The sequence below is a fragment of the Phascolarctos cinereus genome, unplaced genomic scaffold (genome assembly GCF_003287225.1).
Source record: "Phascolarctos cinereus isolate Bilbo 61053 unplaced genomic scaffold, phaCin_HiC Scaffold_1;HRSCAF=81, whole genome shotgun sequence".
NCBI lineage: Eukaryota > Metazoa > Chordata > Mammalia > Diprotodontia > Phascolarctidae > Phascolarctos > Phascolarctos cinereus.
The window spans coordinates 43078331-43098799 of record NW_027555514.1 but is presented as its reverse complement, the minus strand read 5'-3'; the positions used below and the strand labels follow the sequence as shown (position 1 = coordinate 43098799).

The 20469-nt window shown below is 39.4% G+C and overlaps 1 protein-coding gene across 1 annotated transcript in view; it reads left to right on the top strand.

Annotated features, from left to right (window-relative positions):
- The window catches only part of KIF15 (kinesin family member 15), a 55784-nt gene that overhangs the window by 21133 nt on the left and 14182 nt on the right, over nt 1-20469 (top strand). The window contains 14 exon segments of the mRNA XM_020987345.2: nt 480-556; nt 804-1013; nt 2524-2701; nt 4315-4456; nt 5044-5185; nt 6186-6383; nt 7834-7941; nt 8318-8423; nt 11902-12067; nt 15102-15252; nt 17375-17460; nt 17957-18026; nt 18409-18495; nt 20365-20469. Of these exon segments, the coding sequence (XP_020843004.1) occupies nt 480-556; nt 804-1013; nt 2524-2701; nt 4315-4456; nt 5044-5185; nt 6186-6383; nt 7834-7941; nt 8318-8423; nt 11902-12067; nt 15102-15252; nt 17375-17460; nt 17957-18026; nt 18409-18495; nt 20365-20469 (1826 nt within the window).

The window sequence follows — 20469 nt, the reverse complement described above, 5'->3', positions numbered from 1 at the left end:
TTTTTTTATACATTTTCTATTGTCTTGTATTTAAGTACAAATATTCTACCCACACTCATCTCTCCCTTTCTACTGCTATTCATATCATACAGCTAAGAAACAATAATTAGTTTGCCTGTATGTAATCAGATAACCATGATAAGAAAAGATCTTAGTAAAATGTTGACACCTATTATTTCTTGTAGACATTATACATGTATATAATTTTGTTACTTGGGGCAAGAAAAACGTAATTTTCTTCATTTTGAGTAACTACTGAGTATGATAAGTAAAGGTACTAGAAATACATTTCCCTGTAAAGGGAGAGATTGAACTGATGCTTTAAGATTGTTTCCAGCCTTGAAATTCTGATTTTCTGTCATACTGGAAAAGTCTTGTTACATGCAAAAGAAAATTTTATTGCTGTTTTGTGTTGGGATTTTGAAAAGTTTGTTGATTAGTATTTTTGTGAGGGAGAAATGACATTTTTTTTATTTTAGATGAAGAAAATACTAAATACATGAACTGTTTTCGAGAGGCAATGTTATTCTTGAAGAAAGCAGAACATGAAAAGAAGGTAAAAAACTTGAGTTTTGCTATAGTGGGATTAGAGCTACTTAGAGCATCCTTTTTTTTTTAACTTTTCAAAATTGAAGCAGCTTTTTACCAGTCAAGATAAAAACCAGGAAGAATATAAAATATGTGAATTAAGGTTGAATTTGAAGCTGGTATTTACAGATTCTATCATCTGCTTTGTGAATTCTTAAGAAATATTGAGAGAAGCTCATTTGTTGTTAATTTTACCAAATTATCTCTTCCTTAAGTTTTTATTAGAAAAAGTTGCACAGTTGGAAGATCTCAGTGTCAAGAAGGAAAAGTTCATTCAATCCAATAAAATGATCATTAAATTTCGGGAAGATCATATAACACGCTTAGAGAAACTCCAGAGAGAAGCAAGGGGCCGTTTTCTGCCCAAAGAACAGGAAGAGCTGTTCCGTGAGTTAAGAGAAGAGATACAGACTCTGCGAGAACAGGTGAGCACAGGTGACTTGGGCAGCTTTCTGACAGCGGAGAACCTTATCAACACAGAGTGAAGATGGGGCAGGCGGGTGTACTATTTGATGAAATGACTGCTTTTTTAGTGAATCTTATTGGTTAAGCCGCTTGAGCTTTTTAATTCAGGTGGTTATTCCATTAGTTGATTTCCTTCCATCCCTCTCAGTCTGAAATGGAAAGAGTTAAGTTGTACAGTAAGACTGTGCCCTCCAGCTGGGATTGAAGCCAAAGCTGACAGGCCAAAAAGATGTGCCTGCAGCCTCCAGGGATGGCTACAGAGGTTTTGCCGTTGGGGTTTCCCATGTTCTCCAATAACTTGTTCATTCAACAGTTTTTGTTTTATGCTGCATTTATATCCCTCCATCAACCCTTTTTGGCTTTAACAGGATTTTGGGGAGGGGGAAGCTCAGAATTTAAATGAATCTTGGGTAGAAGTATAGCTTTCGTGTGGTACATAATGGGTCATACTGGATTTCTCAAAAACCATGTGATGCAATGTGACTGTTTTTTTTAGTGCTTCAGAGGACTTTGAAGCTCTAATCCTGTCTATTGACTTATACAGTTAAGGCCCTGATTTCATTTCTGTAACCTAAGTTAATCTTTTATATAGCTATAAAACTTTCTAATTTGGGGAAGGAATAGGATATAGTTTAACTTTTTTTTAAATGATTTTTAAGTGGAAAATTAAAAGCATATGGGCTGTTTTCTGGAGTAGCATTTCTGCTAAGGACAGTGATGACAAGTGATTTACTCTAGGCTATGTAACTTGCCAGTTTACTTTTAGACATACTCAAGAATTTAAGGAAAAAAAACCTTTGAGATAATACTTCTAGAAATGGACTCAGTTTGAGTGCTGTGATTTCAAAAGAATGAAAATTTTATTTTCCCTGACAGTGATAGTCTCCCAGTGGGGAGAGATACTGAAAGGAAGAACTTCTCAGAATTGAGAAACACTGTGGGGGTTGGAGGGGATAAACTAAATGAGATGCTGTTTGGTAGAACCCACTAACCATATAATTAAGATCTAGTCTTTATCAGGGCAGCCTCATAGTCACTTAACATTACTCTTAATAAAGAAAGGTTAATTCTTACTCTATGTCATATCTCACTTAGTCAATCAAGGGATCAAATGAAAAGATTCATAGAAGGCAGGAAGTTTATTGCAATAATAAAATAATGTATTTTTGGCAGTAACTTCATAGCTGTGGAAGACGCGTAGCCTAGCTATTATAGTAAGGAAAAGTTAAAATGTAGAATGACTGGTGTCAAGATGGTTAGTGTATTTCCTTTGAATGAATGGAACTGGAGAAGTAGGCCTTTACTCTTGATTGATTCCTCGCATGCAGGATTAATTGAATTGTAGCATTTTGTTTCCAAAGGCATCTTAGGTCTGTCTGGGAGATTGAATTTCAGCAGAGCCATTTATTTAGAAAATCGTGTTGTACAGTAAGAATGTAATCCAGATCTGTAAACCCCCCTGTCTCCCAGGTAGAGCAGCACCCTCGGATTGTGAAGTATGCCATGGAAAACCACTCGCTCCGGGAGGAGAATAAGCAGCTGCGGTCCTTAGAATCTGTGAAGAGAGTCCAAGAAGTGGATGCACAGACCATCGCAGAATTAGAGCAAGCTTTCTTTGAAATGTCTGGCACAGAGAAAAATGAGAAAGGTAAAAACAAAATAGAGGGGCAAGAGGAGCTAAGAAATAATGTGCATCAGATGTATAGGAATTTGTCTTGTAAAAATGGCATGTTTTCTAAATGGTGTTTGTAATATTTTTCTATCTTTGGTCCTAATTTTAGTTTTAAGTGCTTACTCTACCATGTCCTCTGCATGTGGAAATGACTGTCACTTATGTGCATCCTGGTTTTTCTTTTAAACACTAAAACACATTTTCTTTAAAATCATAGTAGTGAATTATGTAGCATAATGGAAATAGTTTTACATAATGCAACCTAACGTTTTGATATTAGATAATGTTTCAATTTAAAGTGCTTGGCATAAAAGTTCGGTTCATCAAACAAACATTTATTAAGCCGTACTCTGTGTAAGACTGTGTGCTAGGTGCTGAGTACATAAAAAAACCAAGCATGAAAACAGTTCCTGTTCTCAAGAACCTGCCAGAGTTTGTATTCTATTGGCAGAACCTTTGAGAACCCAGGGCCAGCTCTGCAGCACACCCAAGGTCACTGGTGGAGACTTTTGTGCAGGAAGAAGACCATCCAAGGTTAGACTGATGAGCCAGTCAGCTGGATGACAGTGTGCAGACATGACCTTCCCAGCACGTGTCCTTTTGTTGTCAGGCTTAAAACAGCCCAACCCCTTTGGGCACTCCTCAGAATAACCTATTAAGTAACTATCTGCTATGAAATTGCTTAAGCTTTTTTTGAATTGTGTGTGTATTTTCTTGCTTGCAGCATCCCCTCAGATAAAAAGTTCCATAAGTTTATTTCCACACTGGATGGTGGTAATTTATACTAAAACTATTTCTTTCAACCTTTAAAAGATATCCTTTAATGTTCTACAGTTTGACTGAAGCTTGAATTTACTTTTTAATGATGAGATTCTATGAGAAATTCTGATATTTTTAATCATATTCCAAAATCCCTGATCATTTTAAGTTCTCTCTGTAGACTTTTGTAAATCCATCCTGAGGTACAGGTCAAAATCACACAGTTTGTACTTCAGCTAAATACAAACTGCACTTTTGTGAACCTCGTAAATGTTTTGTTTCCAGTGACCTTTCTTGCCCTGTGTTTTGTTGGCCTCAGAAGCACATTGGACAAATTGGGGAATGTAATAACCCATAGCTCCTGTTCGAAGCTCTCATATAAATACTTTTGACCCATACTTGAAATCCAAGTACTTCCAATACTGATCCCTGGGTGACAAATTTTGTTAATAGTTCTCCATTCAGAGGAATGCCTATTTAGCTATGTTCTTTGTTCCCTATCTGAGGTAATGTCATCTAGCCATGACCAAATATTTCCCATCCTGTGTCATCTCAGCTTGTTTTTTCTGTTACTTTTAAACACATTGGGTATATCCTGGGCCTCCAATTAGATTATAAACTCCTCAGTCAGAAATGTGCTTTCTGATTTTACCTCTCCCCCCTCATGCTTCCCCTTCAGCATAGGACATGTAATGCCCGGTATGCTACAGTTAGGGAGTGATCTACATGTTTTGTTGGCTGGATGGCCGACAGAAGTCTTGAAAATGTTGTATATTGACCAAGAATTTGGTAGTTAAGATTTTCTGTGCTTTTGCTCTGTTGTTACTCAGGTCAGCAAGGACATCCTCCCATGACTTCCTCAGAGTCGAGCACGTCAGCCTTCGTCGAGAAGCTAAGAAGACAGCTGGTACAAACACAGGGTGAATTGAGTACTTCAAAGCAAGAGTATGAGGAATTCAAAGAGCTCACCAAGTAAGGGGTACCTCCACACAAACCGTTTGCCACACCTCCAACCAATGGATTTTTAATAAGGAGCCCCTTCTTCTAATATTGATGTATGTCAGCAATTTTAATGTTGACTCCTTCGGATTTACGATTGTGTATCTGAGTGTTAATCATGTTCACCAGCAAGCAACCATGGCCACAGTTTTATGTCTTACCAAATATAAATGGACTGACTAATTTCCAACTATTACTCTACAGAATAGGCCAGCCCAGTTTTTACAAGTCTGATGAATGCATTAGCAATTACACTGTTCTTGAATTTAAGATTTTAAACCCTTATATGGTCCTAAAATGCTATTTATGTGAAAGTGTTATGTTTTTAATTTTTAAAAAATGTTGAATTTATATGTTAAAATCAACTTGTTTCAATTACTTTCAATCATTTCAATTATAGAAACTAGATTTTCAGACTTAGGACCTAATTCCATTTTGTGAAGGAAAACTGTGACTAAAAAAATTAATTAGCACAGAGCCAGTTATATTTCTTTTCTTCTCGTTGGTCATATAAACCACAATAAAATAAACACATTAATGTTTTGGTGATATATAAACAGGAAGAAGCAGCTGGAACTGGAGTCGGAGCTTCAATCTTTGCGCAAAGCAAACCGGAGCCTGGAAAGCATCTTAGAGGCCACCAAAGTGTCCAAGCGCCAGCAAGTGTCTCAACTGAATAAGATCCATGCAGAGACACTGAAGGTAGGGGACAGGGTGGGGAGAGCAGGGGCTGCCGAAGTCACCCTTTCATCCTTAGTCACTCAGTGCCTCGTCCTCCTGGCTAGGTCGCTAATTTGCAACCACTCACTGCATGCGTTCATCCCAGCCTGGTCAGTGCACTGACTCACTCTGGTTGTGTGCCTTTCCAGAGACCAAGTATTATTTCAAACTAATTTTTAATTGTTCCTGAGTAGAACGTAAGCTCCTTCAGGGCAGGCATCGGTTCCTGTTTGTCTAAATTCTTGGTGCCCAGCACAGTGGCTAACGACACCTGGTAGGTCCTTGTCGAATGCTTTTTGAATTGAATTCAATTCACATCACATTACACACAAGAAAGTGGCCTTGCTAAAGTCTTTCTAAAATAGGAAGTGTTAAAGATAGCCGTAAAGTTTTGAATGTGGGAGATGTGAGTGACTAGTGTAGCCGTAGACAGAAATTGTAAAGGAAAAAGAAACAACATGAATTGAGTTAAGTCTTGAGCATGTTGAGCTCAAGAGGAAAATCGAGATCACAAGCATCAATGGGTATCGGTCACGTGTAAGAGTTGGCCGTCGAAGCCATGGGAAGAGAAAAGAAGGGTTCAAGGTAAAGACTTTGGGGACACCTATCCGGAGGGGTCGAGGAGAGGAGATCACCTTAGAAGACCAAGGAGGATTGGTCAGACAGGGGAGGACAAACAGAAGGAAACAGAGACCCTAAGACAAAAGACAGGCTCCCAAAGTGGGTGATGATTGACAGTGTCACTGCAAAGAGGTCGAGAAGGAGGAATAAAAGGCCAATGATTTTCAAGACTTACCACACACAGTCTATAAATCAAGATTTTTTTCTTAGAGCCTACTCTAGCCCAAGAAATTTAGAGTATGATTTCTTGCCTTCATCTGATGTACCTCACTGTGAGACATACGTCTTCTCTCTTCACGTGGTTTTTAAATAATTATAGTAAATGTACTAATGCTACATTTCATAATCATTTTTGCAACAGATCATAACTACTCCAACGAAGGCTTATCAGCTTCGGTCTCGATTAGTACCTCGACTAAGTCCTGAAATCTTGAACTTTAGCTCCAAGGACACTCAGAACACAAATGCCATGGATGCTGATATATTCAACGAGCCAGTTCCTCCAGAGATGAATGAACAAGCTTGTGAAGCCATATCTGAGGAGCTCAAAGTGGTTCAGGTAACTTGTTGCCAAAAGAAGGGAGATTAATGCTGTTCCCTGTTTTAGTCCTTTATTTATCTTGAATCTTAGCTGTTTAATTTCCTGTAGTATTAAAATCGATTTTGTATTTAAAGGTTAACTTAAATGTGGTGTACTTAGAAGGTAGTGGTTATGCAGTTTCCCATAAAGGGATTGCTTTGGCTCTTAGCTTTAATAAAAACTTGAGGCTTGCTGATATCTGTTTGCTTATACTCTAATAACTTGAATCTAAAATAAATTGCCACAGAAACTTTTAGATGTTGTTCCCTTCCTGTTCTAGAGAAGGAACTTTCTAGAAAATTCTATAGATTAATCCAAAGTTTTAATTAGTAGTTTTTCAAATTGATGCTTTGCCAAGTTAACAAATGCCGAAAAAGCCTAACAGTGATCCTGAAACACACTGGAGTTTTCCTGCCACAAAGTGGACCTTTGCCTCCATTGGGCTTTTTAGTAGATTTTTGTGGCGTTTAAGGTTGTGGCTGGCACAATGAAGGAGTATTTATTACTACCATGTGCAGAGCTCCAAGCAGCGCACTAATAGAAAAAGGAAGGCCACCCCTGCTCTTGGGGAGCTCACACTCTAATTTGGGTGACAGCGTGTATAGAAAGGGTCAGCTGAGGGAGAGGTGATAAGTCACAGAGGACCAAGGCTAAGGGTAAGGCCTTGGCTGCCACGTTACTTAGCTAGTTGGTCCCTGCAACGATGGAAAAGGGGGAGTAGAGGGGCAGCTCAGTGGTGCAGTGGATAGAGCACCAGCCCTGGATTCAGGAGGACCTGAGTTCAAATGTGGCCTCAGACACATAAAAGTAGCTGTGTGACTCTGGGCAAGTCACTTACCCCCATTGCCTAGTCAAAAAAGGGGCGGGTGGGGGTTGGCTAAGTGGAACTCTGAGTTTACCTCTGGTGAGGAACAGCTAGGGGGTGGTGGCAGCATCCAGGCAGAGAGAGCTGAGCAGCGGAGACTAGGGAGGGAAAGGCTTCCGTGTAGTGTTGGCACCTGTTGGGCCCTTGGGTGTCCCTTTGGGATCTGGGCAGTTCATAGGTATCCCTCCAGGTCTGCTCTTGCAGAGGGTAATAGGAAGGAAGGAAGAAAACAAGCACTTAAGCACCTACTGTGTGCCAGGCACTGTGCTAAGTGCTTTACAAATATTACCTCATTTGGTCCTTAAACAACACTGAGAAGTAGGTGCTGCTGTTATCACCCCCATTTTACAGTTGAGGAAACTGAGGCAGACAGCAGTGAAGTCACATGCCCAGGGTCACCCAGCTAGTAAATAAATGTCTGAGACTCTATTTGAACTCTGGAGGCTTCCTGACTCTAGGCCCTGTGTTCTGTGCCATCTAGCCACCTGGTCATAGTAGTGCCACCATTTGTGATCGTTATAAAAATACCTTCATCTCTGAGTGGACCTTTTGTCACTTTTTCAGGAACAGCTGACTGTTCTTCAGACAAAGTTGGATGAAGAAGAAAGTAAAAACATGAAGCTTCAGCAGCATATTGACAAATTAGAGCATCATTCCACACAAATGCAGGAGGTACAACAGTGTAGAAAACAGATTCTAACATAAGAATGTCAAGTAAGAAAAAGCATCGTGCCTGACTTAGGTACTAAAGGAGAAAACAAAGAAATAGACATCTGAAATTTTATGAAACAATTATCTGACTACTAGAATGAATTCTAACTTACTGCAAATTATCAGATAATGCTAATGATTTTTGCCCCCCGTCTTTTTTCCATAAATATTCAAGACAAGAAAAATGTGACTCATTGGTAATTCAAATGTAATTAACATCCAGATTTTTTATTATTACTCAGAAGACCTTAAAACATGACTCTTTTAGTAGTGAATTACCTTAGATGTGGTTTGATACGCCTCTCTTCGCTTTTTGACTTTGATCCTTTTTTCCAAGCTCTTCTCTTCAGAAAGAACTGATTGGCACAAACAGCAGCAGGGCTATCTTGCACAGCTGAGTTCCCTTGAAAAACAGCTTCAAGATGCTCACGGCAAGAATGAGTGTGAGTGTCGGTTATTTGGTGCTTGGTGAAGCTGGCCTTCTTTTATATGGTGTCATTCAAGTCTTGTGAGTGTTTGTCTCTTGCTCCTGGGAATAATACCTTTCATGGTCTGTTTGTGGGTTTTGCTGAGGCTGGATTACTTATATTTTGATTGTAGCAAGTGTAGTAATCATAGTACATCCTTTGAAGCAGTTTTCACAAATATTTATAACACTTAGAAAAAATAACATTGTCACAATTTAAAATGGTTATGCTGCCTTGGAAAGTGCCTATTGTGTGTAAATTCTTTACTTCTTTCTTCCTGGGCTTGCGTCTGCAATATCATCAATGTGAGTACTCCCTCCAGTGGCACAGGGTGTGACCAATCTGTGCTTTCTTGTCCTATGACTCGTCCTCATTATCTTGTGGGTCTTGAAGGGCTTCCATCCAACATGGTGGCAGCCACCCTTGAGCTCTCTTGTCATGATATGGATACCAGGAGAGCAAGTGGGCACTTATCAGTTGCTCTTCATTTTTGCTAAAAAACCGTCTCACCCCTTTTGCTGTTTATAAATCTCCCTGATAATATCCTTTACACCATTTCTTTGGTGCAGTTCCTTTTTGGTCATGTGTTAGAACCTACCTATTCCTGCCATGTGCCTCTGCATTGTTCTTTGGGCAATCCAAAGGTTAGTTCTGGGTAATTCCATGACTCACAGCCATACAGCATCACTGAAAGAAGGTCCATATTTAAAAAAGAAAAAAAAAGATGAACCTTTGTTTCAAGGAGAAGCTTGGAATTATTAAAATTTTCCAAATGCAAATCAAACACATTATCTCTTTTTCATTTCTAGGCCTAATTAATTTTTCAATTGAATTTTTAAAAAATCATCAAGCATTTTGTATTTTCACCTCCTGTCTCTCCCTCCCCATGGAGGGGGAAAAAAGCCCAGCTCTTACAAGAAACATATGTATCAAACAAAACAAATTCCTATATTGGACACTTTCAGAAATTTGTTTCTCTTTCTGCATGTTAGTCCATAGTCTTCATTATGGGTCCTCTGAAATTTTGATCACTGTGTTGGTCAGAGCTCTTAAGTCTACATAACTGTTCATTTTTGGTGTTGATGTTATAGTATGAATTGTTCTCCTGATTTTGCTCAGTTCACTCTTTATCACTCCATACAAATCTTTCAAGTCTTTTATCATTTCTTACAGAATAATATTTCATTATATTCACATTGTCATTTTTGTTTAGTCATGTCCACCAACTCTTCATGACCCCATTTGGGTCAAGATACTGGAGTGGTTTTCCATTTCCTTCTCTAGCTCATTTTACAGATAAGGAAATTAAGGCAAACATACTTAAGTGACTTGCCCAGTGTCAAACAGCTAATAAGTACCTAAGGCAGGATTTGAACTCAGGAACATGAGTCTTCTTGACTACAGGCGGGATGCTCTATCCATTGCACCGCCTGGCTGCCCTACAGTCACATACCTTAGATTGTTCAGCCATTCTGTAGTTGATGGACATCCCACGTCTTTGTCACAAGAAACTGCTATAAATACATTTGTACATATAGAACCTTATCTTCTTTCTTTGATCTCTTTGGGTCACAGGTCTAGTAGTGGTCTTGCTGCATCGAAGGGTATGCACAGTTTAGAAACTCTGGTCACTAGAATAGCCAGACCAGTTCACAGTTCCACCAGTGGGGCATCAGTGTGTGTACTCTCCTGTAGTGCTTCATTATTTCCAGTTTTTGTCAACTATCCCAACCTTCTTAATTTTCCATCTATAGTATCTCTCCAAGCTTTATGCACATCTTAGTCTGGACAGTAGGCATTCTTTTTCAGCTTAGTTTTTCCTGTACAGATAGTTTGACTGAACTCGTCTGTTATGTGGTTGTGGACCCTCATTTAGGAGGTACTTGGAAGGCCCAGAGCTGGTCAAATCTCAAGAGTGTGTGAGGGGTGGGAGCCAGATTGTGAAGGACATCACCTGATGCCTGCAACAATTCCCATGTGGTCCTCGGGGCTCCAGATTGTCGTGGCCAGACCAGGCTTCAGGAAACTCAGCTTGTATTGGAGTGGGCAGAGAGGTGAGACTGAAGACCAATAGATTTGGAGTCAGAAGACCTGGGTTTGATTCAGGATTTTATCCATTACTGTGACTGTGACATCTGTCAGGTCCATAACCTCTCTGATTCTCAGTTTCTACAAGAGAAAGTGATAACAGATGCTTATACTGTGTCCCTCATAGGATTGGCGTTAGGGCCAGATGAGTAATATTGGATGCGTGCTGTTTTCTAATTACTCCATTCCACATACTCTGTGATCCAGAGATTTTGGCCTCCCTGCCATTTCTCTCACAAGATAACTCCATCTCCCAGTTCCCTATCACGAGGCTAGGCCTCATTTCTAGAACGCTGTCCCTTCTCGTTTCTGCCTTTTGACTTCAAGTCTCAGTTCAAATCCAGCTTTGTATAAGAAACCTTCCCTGACCCCCCTTGATTTCAGCACCTTCCTTCTGAGCCCATCCTCAGTTTATCCTGTCCATACCTTATCTGTACAGAGCTGTTTGCTTGCTGCCCCTCCTGTCAGGCTGTGAGCTTCTGGAGAGCAGGGACTGTTTTTGGTCTTTGTAGTCCCAGTGCTTAGCACAGTGGCACATAGTAAGTTCTTAATAAATACTAATAAAACAGGTAGGCTTTATCTCTTTAAAAATGAATAGTGTTTACAAAAGAAATCCTACATAAAATCACAGGCCCAGAAGTAGAGGAAGAGGAATATTTGGAATTCTCAAGTGTACTAGGTTATTAATGGCTTAATTATCCAATTTCTTGACTTCAAATTCAGCAAAGACCATACTTACAGGAGGTTTTGTTTTGCTTTGCTGACATCCTGATTTGTGACATGATGAGTAAATTTGAGTTCATTTTATTACTTCAAGAGTATGTGATTTTCACGGGAGACATTTGGACGCTTCCTCTACCAAAGGAGGTCAAAAGCTCTTCACACCATAGTAGGTGGTAGTAGTTGACACACCTTCGATGAGCCCCCCTGACATTCTGCTTAGTTCTCAGATTATAGGCACACAGTCAGGCTCGTGTAGGACCTTATGAACTTGCATTCCACTGGTACTGTCTTGGAGAATCCATTGGTCTTTAAAAGCTACTTTCTCAGGGATCTCTGCTTTGCCCTGATTCAGGAATCTCTGCCTCCTGACTTCCCCTGGTTTCCTTCAAATCCAGCTCAAATCCCTCTTTCTATAAGAAGCCTTTTCTCTGAAATTATCTTCGCTTTTTTCTCGTTTGCACGTAGTTGTTTACATGTTTTTGTCTATATCCCTAGGGCTTAATGAGTGCCTGGCACATAGTAGACACTTAATAAATGTTGATTGACCATTGGCTGTCACATCCATGCCATGGTGTAGTGTCAAAATAGATTTTTTAGTAGAGGTAAATTCACTTATCATAACAAAATTAATATTGCTTTTCAGTCATGACAAGTGAAATACGTGACCTGCGTATAGTTCTTCAGTCTGCAGACAAGGAGCTGTCTTCAGTCAAATTGGAATACAGTTCATTAAGAGAAAATCAGGAAAAGGAGCTCAGTCAACTTTCCCAAAAACACATGGATGTACAGCTGCAGCTAGATCATGTCAGGTACTGCATTCTTGTTATAGATGAAGTTGCCTGATAGTTCACATGACTGATTATCCAGAGTTTATCATACAGATTGTGTATCGAATAGAGTCCTGTCTGTAAATGACTTGAACATTAATTTCGAGTTGTTCATGTCATGGCTTATTGTCATAAGCAGTGTTTTCTCTGTCTTGTCATTGTCTCTTGCATCCACTGTCTGTCTTACTTTGAAGGAATAACACAAGTATCAATGCTTTGAGCCAACTTGGGGTGGAAAGATGCCTGGTTTTAGAGTATGAAGGCCTAGATTTCGATTTGCAGCTTGTGCATTTCCTGCCTGGGTACCCTTGGGACCTCTGTGAAATGGGGAGACTCTCACTGCATGACATTGGAATAAGGTGGCATTTCTGACTTGGCAGAGTACTCAGGGTAAATCAAAGAGTGTGTTTCTTGTTCATCAAGCTCTTCCTTTTCACCACCTCTGTTCTGGCTACTGTGCCTGAAGAGTAGAGGCAACAGGAGAGTAGGTACCTTTGGCCTGGAAAGGCAGACTGGAGCAGGCTGGGAAGGGCTTTAAAAGCCAAGCAGAGAAGTGTGTGTTTTATTCTAGAGGCAAAAGGGAGTCGCTGGAGCTTCCTAAGCAGGGGGTGATGTGGTCAAAGCTGTGCTTTAGGGAAAGATGTCACTCTGGCAGCTGTGTGGAGGATCCATTGGAAAGTGGAGAAACTGGAAGCAGGAAGACCCAGTAAGACTTGGCATTACAATAGTCCGTGTGGAAGACCTAAACTAGAGCGGTGATTCTATGAGCAAAGAGAAGGTAAAGGACGGGAGATGTATCATGGGGCAGAATTTATTTGTGATCATTTCACATTTTGTTGGGTTGGTTTTTTCCCTCCCCCACAGATGCCATGTATATATAAATCAACCCTAGTACCAGGCTACCTTCTGTGGCCTTTTGTACCCATTATTCATTGTGCATATTTTGCTTAAAGAAACATAAAGGGAATTTTATTTTGATAACTGTAAATCTGGGCTTATCACTGAGTGGAACAGGTCTGATTTTTTTTAAGAGATATAAGTTATTTTTAGTTTATTTCCACCATAGTGGATTTAATGCACTTAAAGCAAAATTTGCTTCACTTTTTAAAGTGGGTCCTATTCACTGTTAGAGGCCTATTGTAAATCAGTGTGTTCCCATATAACTCAAATCAAAGCATTCTTACGATGACGCTTACCTGGAAATCCAATAGAACCTGAAAAAATGTTCACATACAACAAACCAGTGAGGTAGAAAGTGCAAGTTTTATCCTCATTTTACAGTTTGGGAAACATGCTGAGAGGTTAGACAATGTGTACCAATTTACTCAGTGAGTATCTGTCAGAGGTGGAACTCCTCAAACCCAGGTGTCCTGGTTCTCAGTCCTGTACACTTTTAGTATGAAAAAGTGTGTATAATCTCCACTATCCATAAGCTGAAGAACGGTGAAGATCCCTTGGACTTTTCTAATATTTAAAGATGACACCAACCACCACCATCCTTTCTTCCTTGCATGTACTGAATTTGATGTCAGAGGCCCTGGGATGAGTCCTGTCTCTGTCATCTAATATACCAGTGTGAACTTGGCTCTGTAAAAGACTCTAAAAGGGTTGGGCTAAGCTAATCAGTTGCTCAGGTGCTTTCCTATTCCATATCTATGATCCTGTTATGCTGGCAGAGTAAAAAGTATGCAGAATTTGGAAGACCTATATCTGAATGAATGCTCACTTTGCCACTTCCTGCAGAGTGGCCTTGGGGCAAGCCCCTAACCTCTCTGGGCCTTGGTTTCCTCTTCTGTAAAATGAGGATCAGTGGACCTCCAAGGTCCTTTCAAATTCTGAGTCTGTGATCCTGTGACCTGTGACTTCTGTTCCATCTTATCAGCCTAAATGCAGATGGGTTCTCCTTTAAGAGGGCATTGGATGCTGGAGCTTACTCTTAGGTTTAAATCAAACAAACATTGTATTAATGATTTGGATTAAGTATCACCTGTCTTCTTGCTGTAATTCTTAAGCAGAGTATAATTTAAAGCAACCTTTGCTTGATGACTCAGGGTCGTATTATGAAAATCAGTTGTGATACTATGCCATAACACAGTAGTATCCTCACGGCCTATTCTGGTTGGCAAGCTTCTTCCCTCCTATGTTAAATGACCCCATGGTGTTGTGCTTTTTAAATTGGCGTCTGCTTTTTGTTTTTCTGCTTTTTTTGTAATTTTTTCATCACCATCTCTATTTACCTGTCAGTTGTCACTTCATGCTATTGTCGATGTGTTTTTCTTTAGCAGAACTCTCCTTTTTTTTTCCTTTCTAATGTTCATTGTTGGAATAAATCAGGAAAAAAAAAATCAAACCACAACCTTATTGGAAATATAGCAGAAGAAAGTCAATCCAAGTAGGTTCTGAATGAGAAGCGAAGGGCTCTGTGGTGGAAAAGTGTATAGACTTTAGGGATTTTATCTTGGTTGGTCAAAGGCTATTTTAAGCTAAGGGAACTCCTGATAAGTGAGTAAATGAAACCATTGTTCCATTATGTTAATTTTGAGTAACAAAAAATCTTTTGTTTCACCCAGGACTCTCTTTTAAGTAGTGGGCTTAATATGCTTAATGATTTAATTTTAAAAACAGAATTTTTTTTTTTAACAAACCTAGTTATTTTATAAAGCAAGTCCTACCTGTAATGAAACCACACTGGAGACTGCCTGGGAGATAGTGAAGAAGCTGGCTTTCTCAGCTATAACCTCCTTGCTCATCCTCTTCCTGGGATGCAATGGAAATATCTTTCTCTCAAAATGAGTCAAGCTCTGTCCTCTCAAATCTTCCTGGCACAGAGTAATTGGATGGAGTTGAGATAGTTTTAAAATTGTAATTCAAATGAAATTATTAGGTGCCTTCCAATTTGAATTGTGTTTGCTGTGGAGCAATTAAATTGCAAATAATACACCCCTAAATAATCTGAGTAACTTAAGATACATTGAATGTCCCTATTTAACATTGTCAAAATATTTTCACAATGAAGACTAGAGCATGAAAAGGTGCTTGAAACAAAAGCCTGCCTGCAGGACTCCTATGATAACCTCCAGGAAGTGATGAAGTTTGAGATGGATCAGCTTTCCAAGGAGCTCCAGGACAGCCAAGAAGCAAACGAGACGCTGCAAGCCGAACTCAGCGTAAGGCTTGTGCTTTTGTTTTTCGTTAAGGCCTCTGAAGACAAGATCACAATCTCTTAATACTCAGCCCCATTCACGCCCCTCCCTTGTCCTTGAATGGTATTGCCAGTTTGGCTTTTAGACTAACTTGACAGCTATGGTTGATGTGAATGGACACATAAACTCTTAAAATGCACTCATTAAATGAAGAGTGTTATTAAAGTTAAGTCTTGTCAACTTACAGTTTTACTGAAGCATCCCCTCCAAAATGTTCAAAGCTGGAGCCTTGCCTTGTGCTAAGGTTCTTAAGGGTAAATCATCTTAGAGATCTCTTCTAGACACTAGTGATAGTGGTAGCTAGTATATTCACTTAGGGGTCATTATACATTGCCATACACACAAATGCCATGGTTTTGTGTTTTGGTGGGTTTTTTTGTTTGGTTGGTTGGGTTTGTTTGTTTTTTTTTTAAACTAAATTCTCACAACAAATGTAAAATTCTGTGTAAAATTGCCTTGGGGGACTTGGAAAATGAATAGAATTGTTATTGTTGTATGAATAAGTATGGCATACATAGGAAAAGATTTGCCAAGTTGTATTGTATACTTTTAACTGCCATTAAGAAGGTAACATGATGACTGAGTTGAAAATGGACCTAAGATGGCCTTCTAAATAAGGTTGGATGATGGTTTCAAGGAAAGGAAAACATCATGCACACATGTATTGTCTTTGTTATGTCTTCATGCTTACAGGGGTTAGACTTGTCTGTTAATAACTATAATTTAACAAATGTTTATTAGGGATCTAGTATGTGTCAGGCCCTGGGGGTACAAAGATTGAAATGAGAGAGGCCTTGCCCTAAAAGACCTGAGAGTCTGTTGATAGTAAAACATGTCCATGAAGGATTAAAATACAAACTATATACGAGGTGGTTTCCTAAAGGAAAGCACTGGTGCCTTTGGGACTTGCAATAGACTTCCTATAGGCAATAGCATTTTAGATGAGCTTTGAAGGAATTCTGGAGTCCTAAAGTGGAGGGGAGGAGGAAGCGCATTCCACACATTGGGATTAGCCAGTGTGAAGGCACAAAGCAGAAGACAGACTGTTTGGTCGTGTGCTGCCAAAAAGCCTGTTTAATTCTAACATGGAGAATGTGAAGGGGAGCTTGAAAAAGTGGCTGGAGCCAGCTGATTTAGGGCTTTAAAAGCCAAACGGGAGTTTATCATCTATCCTGGAAACACTATGGAGCCCTGAGAGCTTCTTGAGCCACAGAATCAGAACTGTGCATTGGGAATATCAGTTTGACAGTTGTGTGGAGCACAGTGGATTAAGGAAGGGAGAGTTGACAGGCAAGTAGAGTCAGAGATGAGCCTTAGCAGCTGATTAGAGGGGAGAGTTGAAGATAAGGAAAGTCAAGTCCTGCTCCAAAGTCACAGGCTTGGCTGACTGGGAAGATGGTGGTACCCTCAACAGAAATAGGACAGTTAAGAAGAGGGGCCTTTTTGTTGGAGAAGATGAGGAGTTCTAGTTTGGCATGGTGAGTTTGAGATGCCTTACAGAGCTTCAGTTGGAGGTGTCCAATAGGCAGTCGATGCTACAAGACTGAGTTTAGGAGATGCTGTAGCTGGGTATATAGATCTAAATTTAAGTTACTGAAATTTTCTTGAACTGAGGGACTAGATTTTATATAACATGTGACTGTTTTGATCATTTTATATCCTAGCTTGAAAATTAGTGGCCCTCATGGCTTAGACACCCCCCATGGTGGCCCGTTGCTTATGAAATAGTATCTGTTTTCTGTAACTAGCCAGTTTGGAGCCTCCACTCTCAGGCCAGCAAAGCTTCTTTTAGCAGCAGCCAGACTGCTCTACTCATTGTTTCTCAAATGGGGCATAGTATTGCTCACACCATCTTCTTCCTCTCCGGAAGTCCTTCCTTCCCACCTTCCACCACTTACCTGAATTCCTCGCCTGTGTTCAATGCCCATCTGAAGTCCCACTCAATTAAAAATATCTTATATCTGTTTTCCTCCTCGTCTAACGTTTTACTTTATGCATGACAGGCGCCAGAAAATGCAGATTAATTGAATAGGTGTTATTGGTATTAGTATGCCTGTAATTAAGCTTTACAAATTGCATCCTTTAGAATGTGTTGGAGCTTTTAGAAACAGAAAAAGAACGTAATAACAAGTTGATATCACAGTTAGAAGAAGACAAAGAAAATAATTCCAAGTGAGTACTGTTTAATATTTTTTCTTCAGAATTGTAGAATATTTTAAATGTAATACCTTTATTAAATTTTTATTTCTGGTATTACATTGCAGACAATAACTTTTTAAAAGTTTTCCAAATAAATATTAGGTCCTTTTTGTTAAACATTTAAAGTTTGAATAAACTTAATTTGTTAAATATTTGCCATTTAGTCATTGTTGTTATCTTTTGTTAAAAAGCAATTAAAAATTTGAAACCGTAACCAGGATAAATAATTAGCTTTCAAGTATTCTGAGCTTCTCAAAAGTAATCAAAATTGAATTTTAGGAAATTAAAAACAATCATTATTTAAATGTCTGTCTCTAACCCCACATCTTTATATGACCTGATGTAAATTATATCACATTATGTTAATGGGGATGTACCTTAAAATTAATTCTTTAAGTCTTGATTGCTTAGATTCATAGAATATTTGTTTGAAGTGAGTCGCCTATGAAATGTATTTCTTCTGTTTCAGGAAGTTCTTAGAAGTTCTGGATTCAGTACAACAGGAGAAACAGAAAGAGATTGCTAAGTGTGAGCAGCAGGTAACTAGCATATTGCACCAATATTGGCAGTTTTGTAGTTCTTAATAGGTTTGTTGGGAGGACATTTTAGAAGTTTGGAAATAAGATTTCTAGTCATTTGTTCTACTATATTAAATTAGCTTTCTGCCTTCAGTGATTGAGAGATACTATGTAATGTGTAGCTGTGGTCTCTTAGATGAAATCCCCTCTATGCACATTTGTCTGATCACAGCTGGATCTCTGAACCCATATTCACTGTTTTATTTTCAGTTAACTTTGTGAATAGATCTGAGTTCTAGAAAATATTGTTTGTACTTTTAAAATAGATACAGTTATGAAACTGTGTCTCCAGAGGAATATTTAAATTCTGAAAAGAGCCCAGCTTTTCTCACTTACTCCCCAGACAGCAAAAATAGAGAAACTAGAACAGAGCTTGTCGGCGGCTGAGAAGACCATCGCCTCTCTGGAAAAGATGAAGGCCGCTGACCAGGTAAGAAGGTGGAAGGTTTTCTTACTCCATGAAAGTTGAAGGTGAATTTGTGTCCTGGTGAAATGCAAACCAGGGCCCTATTTCCTCTTTTTCTAAAGTTTGACAAGTATTGAAACACTGCTACTTTATTTAGTATTCAGTAAAACAGGGACATGAAGTGGCTTTAGAAGGGGATGGAAGGAATCCAGTGTCTTCTGTCTACTTATCATGTCGAATAACATAGTTGTTTGCTTGTCCTCTTCACCATCAGACTGTGAGCTTCTAAGGATAGGAACTATCTTTTGCCTCTTTGTATCCCCAAGCGCTCAGCACAGCACCTAGCAGTAGTAGGCACTTAATACATGTTTGTTGACTAACTGGCACTTCATATGCTGTTAACAGTGAGGATGTGATACCTTCCCTAACTTGTGAAGTATTGAATAGCTACAGTTTAGTAGCTAAGAAACCAAAACAGAGAAGGAAGGAAAAGCACAGGCCAAAGAGCCTGGTGTTTTCATTAGCTACGGCAGGATGTACCTCCTTCCCTAACAACCTTGATTTTGTTCAGACTTTCAGCTTCTTGTTTTATATGCTGAGAAGACATACAACTGAGCTTATTAAGAATTCTCTTTTAGATAGGTCTTTAGAGCATATTTAATCTTAATGAATAAAGTATGAGGGCCTTGTTACAATCATTAGAGGTCATTTTCACAGCATTTGGTGATGTGTTCTTGAGGGATATAGTTGCTGGAAATCTCGATTATTGAGGCAATTCTCTAGTTCTAGCAATGGCCTCCAAACTGGTCTGTTTTTCTCAAGGGTCTCCTTACTCCAGCCCATTTCTTATTCTGCTGCTAAAATGACTTTCCGTAAGTGTGGAGCTGAAAAATGTCACGCTCTTACTCCTTAAATTCCAGTGTCTCCCTCTCGCTCTAGGATCAAATATGAACACTTCTGTTTAGTTTTTAAAACTTTTCACAGCCTTTTTGCAACATTTCTAGCCTCGTGGTTAATTACTTCCCCTCCTTCACTGTGAATTCCAGCCCCATTAGCCTTCTCTGCTCCTTGAACACAGCACTCTTTCTCCCATGCATGTTTGGACATGCTCGCTCAAAGAATCCCTCTTTTCCTTTAAGGCAAAGCCCAGGATGGCTTTACCAATGAACCCTTTCCTCAGCCCTTCAACTGCTAGTATCCTCCCCCCTTCCAACCACCTCATATTTCTACTTTGTAATAGTTTTTCTGGATACGCATACATATGTACTTGTCAACCCTGCTAAAACATGCACTGCTTGGGAGTAAGAATTATTTTATTTATTGTATTTGTATCCCCTGCGCCTGAGAGATAACAGGCAGTTCATAAATGGTTGTTGATTAATTAATTGACAGAAGAAAATATTAGATATTCTATGTCTCGTCGAAACTGCCACCCTAGGTGTTATGTTTTGAGGCCTGAGAGTAGTCTGTTTCCCAACCAGTACGTGCGGGTCATATGGCTTTACTCCTTTAAGCCAGTTTCACTGTTGTTGTGAGAGCCCAGGGAGACTGACGGAGGAAGCAGTTTCCAAGGTCAGCTATTCTCTTTACATCCAAGGATCAACATCTTGAATTGTACTGATAATTAAGTTGTCAGTGAGAGAAGTAGACAAATGCACTGGCTTTGGTGGTCTGTACAGTCTCTCACGTCTAAGGAACTTCTATGAAACTTTACAGATCCCTCGGTACACAGCAGGGCACAATAGTGTGGAGCATAAGTGAGGTATAGATTAGAGTTGTCTCCTTTTAAATGAAAATGGACAGGCAAACCAGAACTAGGAGTTCCTGGTCATTACCATTAACAAATAATGATGCATTCATTTTCATAAAATGATGTTTTGCTGTCCTTTTTAGGAAGCTGTAACTGATCTCATGAGTCAGATCCAGGACCTGAAAGCATCTGTTAGTCAGAAAAATGGAAGTATAGATATGTTAACGAGAGAATTAGAGGACATAACA